The sequence below is a fragment of the Gadus macrocephalus genome, chromosome 16 (genome assembly GCF_031168955.1).
Source record: "Gadus macrocephalus chromosome 16, ASM3116895v1".
Taxonomy (NCBI): Eukaryota; Metazoa; Chordata; class Actinopteri; order Gadiformes; family Gadidae; genus Gadus; species Gadus macrocephalus.
Window position 1 is genome coordinate 11866345 of NC_082397.1, and position 5000 is coordinate 11871344.

Here is a 5000-nt window from a genome sequence, read left to right on the forward strand (position 1 = left end):
CTTATCAGAGTGAGGGCACCGCTGGGGGGGGCCTACCTGGATTCAGAAACACTCCCTCTGACCGTGCCACCACCTCTCCCGTGCTGATCTGAGCGCAGTATTGCTGAGCGCAGTATTACTAGTGACTACCTCCTCAGCTCCCACTGTGTTGTCTGCATTCATGTGAATTGGGTTATGTGTGCGTGTATGCATGCGTGTGTGTGTGTGTGTGTTTTGTGTTTTATGTATGTATGCATGTGTGCGTATGTGTGTGTTTGTGTGCATGTGTGCGTGTGTGTGTGTGTGTGTGTGTGTGTGTGTGTGTGTGTGTGTGTGTGTGTGTGTGTGTGTGTGTGTGTGTGTGTGTGTTTGTGTGTGTGTGTATGTTTGTGTATCCATGATCATGTGTTTGTTTGAAAGTAGACTAGCTTGCTCTGGCGTAGAGGGGGCCACTGCTTCTGTACAAGTTTTGCGGTCAGAGCATTCCTCGGAGACTGGCATGGGTCGCTGAGGCTAGGGTAACTAATTAAAACGGCGGAGGGAGGTTTAAATTAAGCATCTAAGTGGAACAGATACTGATAAACACAGAGCACGCACGCAGGGCCCACTAGGAGCCGGGTGAACTCAGAAACTCGTGGCGTCACGCTGGAGGAAATATGAATGCAAACACGTATACCTGTGATCTGTGCTGTCTGTGCTTGGTTTACAGGATTGGATTGTGTGGGGATGGACTCACTTGCAGAGGAAGACACACAATTGGGTCCTTTGTGGTATACATAGATATGTTTCTGTGTGTATCTAGATGACCTTGTTTGATGCAATGCCTACCATGCATCACCTACAAGGATGCAGATGACAAATATAAATCTAATATAAATCTATTAGCTACTCTGAAGTTCAAGTGTCAAAATGACCAAATGTACAACATATCTATGTGTATGTACTCCATCTATGTATATTCTCTGAGTGTATCTACGCACATATCCATTAACATATGTGCATGCATCAATGTTGTTTATATCCATGACGGTCACTATGAATGGGGATTTGAATGAACCGTCTCTGATTGGAGAGCTCACCTTCAGAGCAGTAGCACCTGGGTCCTGCCTGGCTGCTGAAGCAGGTGGCTCCGTTCTTGCAGGGCTGGGACAGGCAGTGGTCCACCAGAAACTGGCACCTCTCCCCCTCATAACCTAGAAGGCCAACAGAGACACTCAGTTGTCCACTTTGCCAACAGGGGTGTTTTGGCAGAGATAACGGTGTTGTTCCTTGCGCTCTGGGCTGAGGCGGGCTTGTTTTCAGCTGCATTACTACTTATCTCAAATGATCCAATAATGCAGATGGGGAGAGCTGTGTTATTGCACGAAACAATCTGTCGGCATATGCTGTTGTAAAAGATTATCCCTCTTCTCGCCTATTTGAATTTTTTAGGCAACCTAACAGAATTTGTGAAAAAACAGGAATAATAGTCTTCAATGTATGTTCACGTGCTTATCAATAAAATGTTGACTAATTACATAACCATTATATCATGGTCTTTGTCATCCATGGACAATGTAACAAAACCAGCCTGGTTTCCCTCATAAACAAGAAAAAAAACATTGGCCACCTCTGTTAAAAAGCAGGTTAAAAAGGATGAGGTATCCATATACCTGGTACCTTGTAACGGTAGCGTAATACGAGAAACACAAGCTTCACTCATACATAACCTCATGAAGGGATGGTTAGCGGGCACATAGACTTATGGGAGAGCTTGTGACGAGTCGTCTGCTCCAACTACATCAGATAATTCACACGTCCCTGCTAGCCTGCCCTCGCTGTGTGTTTGGATTCCAAAATAGGTCTCACTGACGACATCAAAGGCTCTCCATCTCCTTCATTTAGAGTCTTTCTCCGACACAAAGAGGAGAGCTCCATGTTGTTCTCTATGTGGGTAAAGTTCTAAGCCCTAAGTGGGTCTCCATGCATCTCAATGAAACCTTTCATATCCTCGTGTGCAGCACAACAGAGAGTAGAATCGTGTCCCCACAGAGTTTAACATGTGGATGGACCATAGCACCACGTCGTTTATTCAAACAGTGCAACATAAGTATGATGGTCCTATAATTTGTCCATTTATTAATATTATTATTACTATTATTACTATTATAAAAAAAATGTATGTACAAACTGAGAGAATAATAATTTATTATTATATTTACAGGAAATATTCATGGGATTGTTTGTTTGTTTGTTTGTTTTGATGCGTTATTAACTATTATTACATAGAACAAACAAACACAAACACACACACACACACACACACACACACACACACACGCACACACACCTGCGGGGCAGGCGCATGTGAAGTTGCGCCCCTGGTCTCCCTGCCTGACGTCGGAGCAGGTGGCGTTGTTGCGGCACGGGCGGTGGTGGCAGGCGTCAAACTCCTCACAGAAGATGCCTGTGTATCCATCCTCACACTCGCAGAAGAACGTGCTCTGTAGGGTAGGGATGGGGACAGGGGGACGTGCACAGATATGCACACACACACACACACACACACACACACACACACACACACACACACACACACACACACACACACACACACACACACACACACACACACACACACACACACAAGTTGAACACTTTCGTCGTTTCGAGACGTCTCTGAGTACATTCATTCAATATGAATTCTGAATGAAGACAAAATAATGAGGCAAGAAGAAAAAAAGAAAGTACCACCACGCTCTTGCTGCAGTAGTGCGGTACGACAGCTAACCCTCCTTCAACAATGGGATAATGAGGCAGCTATTGTCATGCGTTAAGGATAACGACTTCAGACGAAAGGGAACACTTTCTTGCTACTTCTTGGCAGCAAGGCCTTTGAAACACCGCCTATCCCCCCCCCCCCCCCCCCCCCCCCCCCCTCCTCCAACCTTCTCTGTGAAATTGTGAAACTTGCTAAGCTAGCGTCAGCCTCAGCACAAACAGACCCTTTGCACCCAAATCCCCGGGCTTTGCAGGCACTAGAACTCTGCGCAGCCCCCCCAGCTCCGGCGTGCCTCCCCTCACTATCTCACCATCGCTCCTCCATTAGAGCCCCCCACCTCCCTTCCTCTAAGAGCTCCCATCCCCCTCCCCCTCCTGCTCCTCCTCCTCCTCCTCTCCTGCTCTTCCTCATCCTCCTCCTCTGCCTCCTTATTACAGAGCGCATTGAAACAGAGGTGTGGGGAGACACAGAACAAATGACCCAGGTTATTCTTTAGTTGTCTTCTATTTGCAACGACAGATACTGTGTGCTTGTGTGCGGCTCTCAAAATGAAGAGTGATGATTAATAGATTGCACTGCAGTGCAGTACATAACACGGGTGGGGTGTGGATTTTGTGGTCTTTTCTTAGCCTCTGGTAGCCTCTGAAGAACGAGGGCTTTAGTCGCAGAACAAATAAACTTTCAATGATGTTCAGCTCCCAGGCCGGTTCCCGTCACCAGCCTTCAGTGTGCACTGAGATCAGAGCCGTGTTGTTCAGATCTGCCCTGTCCTGTCTCGGGGCTGGCCCTCTCTTGGTTCTGTGTTTGTCTGTGTATGTCTGGCTTGTTCTGCTCTTTCTGATGGGACTTCTTCTCCCTATTCTAGTTTGTTTTGCTACTCAATGGCACCCCAGGGACCTGGGGGAGGGGGGGGGGCAGTAGATGCCGGCCTGCTTAAGATGTTTGGGCGCCCCAGTTGATAAGAGAGCATCTCATTTCTTTACTGTGAGCATGATACCATAAGCGGGCCAGCGTGCATTGATCAGAAACAAATCTGTGTTGTTTGTATTGCCGGGCACTGCCATGGATATGCTCGCTAGCCATTGCATTGTTCAATGTGTAAATCAATAGATTTGTGTAACTGGATAAGTGAGAGAGTGGAGACACACTTCCAGGCCATCTTCTTTATAGTTTAACCAGGGTCTTTTTTCCCCAGCCTCTTTTCCTAATTTCTCCTACCATGGTGGTATATGGAAGGGATGTGAGGTTAACTATGTCTGCAATGTGTACTGAATTCAATGTGTAAAGTCGGATTCAGTTAATCTTTGTTCATGTTGCACACAGTGTGGATTTAACGTTTCAGATTCAATGATTTCAATGTCTCATGTTGGATTCACTGATTAAAATTCTTCATGTTGAATCCGTGCCTTGGCTCACCGGTGGACATCCTCTATGGAAGGGTCCGGACTTACCGCAGAAGGCTGCGTGATGCACTTTCCTTTCCCAGAGCATTGTGGGTCACTGAAGCGGCTGCCTGGCTCCACGCAGCTGCTGGCCTTCACCGTCAGGTTGAGACGCAGTGTCACCTCCGGGGCAGTGGGGGAGCCCACACGCAGTATGCCTGAATACAGGTCAAAGTTATGCTTATTTGTGAACATAGAAAAGGAGTGATGTAGTACAAGGCCTTTATCACAGAGATGGAACGGTAGGGAAAACACAGGTGCATCTCATGGTGTTAATCATGGGCACTGGCATGACTACAGTCAAATGATTAGTGTTAGGAAAAAAAAGGATTTGAATACAGAGAAAAATATTATGCTTTATAAAGTAGCCCTCACTACTATGGGAAACAATGGGAAAATAATGTTCCCAAGTGAACTCTCTCAAGTAAAGCAAAATAAAAACTTTGTAGTGAATCTTTGCCGTGTCTTGGTGCCCACACTATAAAATAAAGTAGTATTAGGAGCCGCATCAAGGCAGACAGCTACAGGGGGTCCTCCTCGATGAATATAACATTGCAATAAAGATTAACTGGCAACATTAAGAAGATGATCCGAGTCCATAAACTATTATCCCAGTGGGACAGACCTACCACACACACACACACACACACACACACACACACACACACACACACACACACACACACACACAGATGCACACACATTTGCAGATATGCAGGTGCCTGTACAAACATCATTTCTTACCTACCCTAGTCATTTAACATGCCTCGTGTACGAGAGTATGAACACTTATATCTTTGCTCATATTATGCTTTTTC

General features: G+C 46.1%; 1 protein-coding gene across 1 annotated transcript in view; it reads right to left on the reverse strand.

The window, feature by feature from the left end:
* Positions 1 to 5000, reverse strand: part of dner (delta/notch-like EGF repeat containing) — a gene marked incomplete at its 5' end in the record, with an annotated part of 37294 nt that overhangs the window by 10635 nt on the left and 21659 nt on the right. The window contains 3 exons of the mRNA XM_060076199.1: positions 1059 to 1172; positions 2309 to 2462; positions 4192 to 4340. Of these exons, the coding sequence (XP_059932182.1) occupies positions 1059 to 1172; positions 2309 to 2462; positions 4192 to 4340 (417 nt within the window). The remainder of the gene's footprint in view (positions 1 to 1058; positions 1173 to 2308; positions 2463 to 4191; positions 4341 to 5000) is intronic.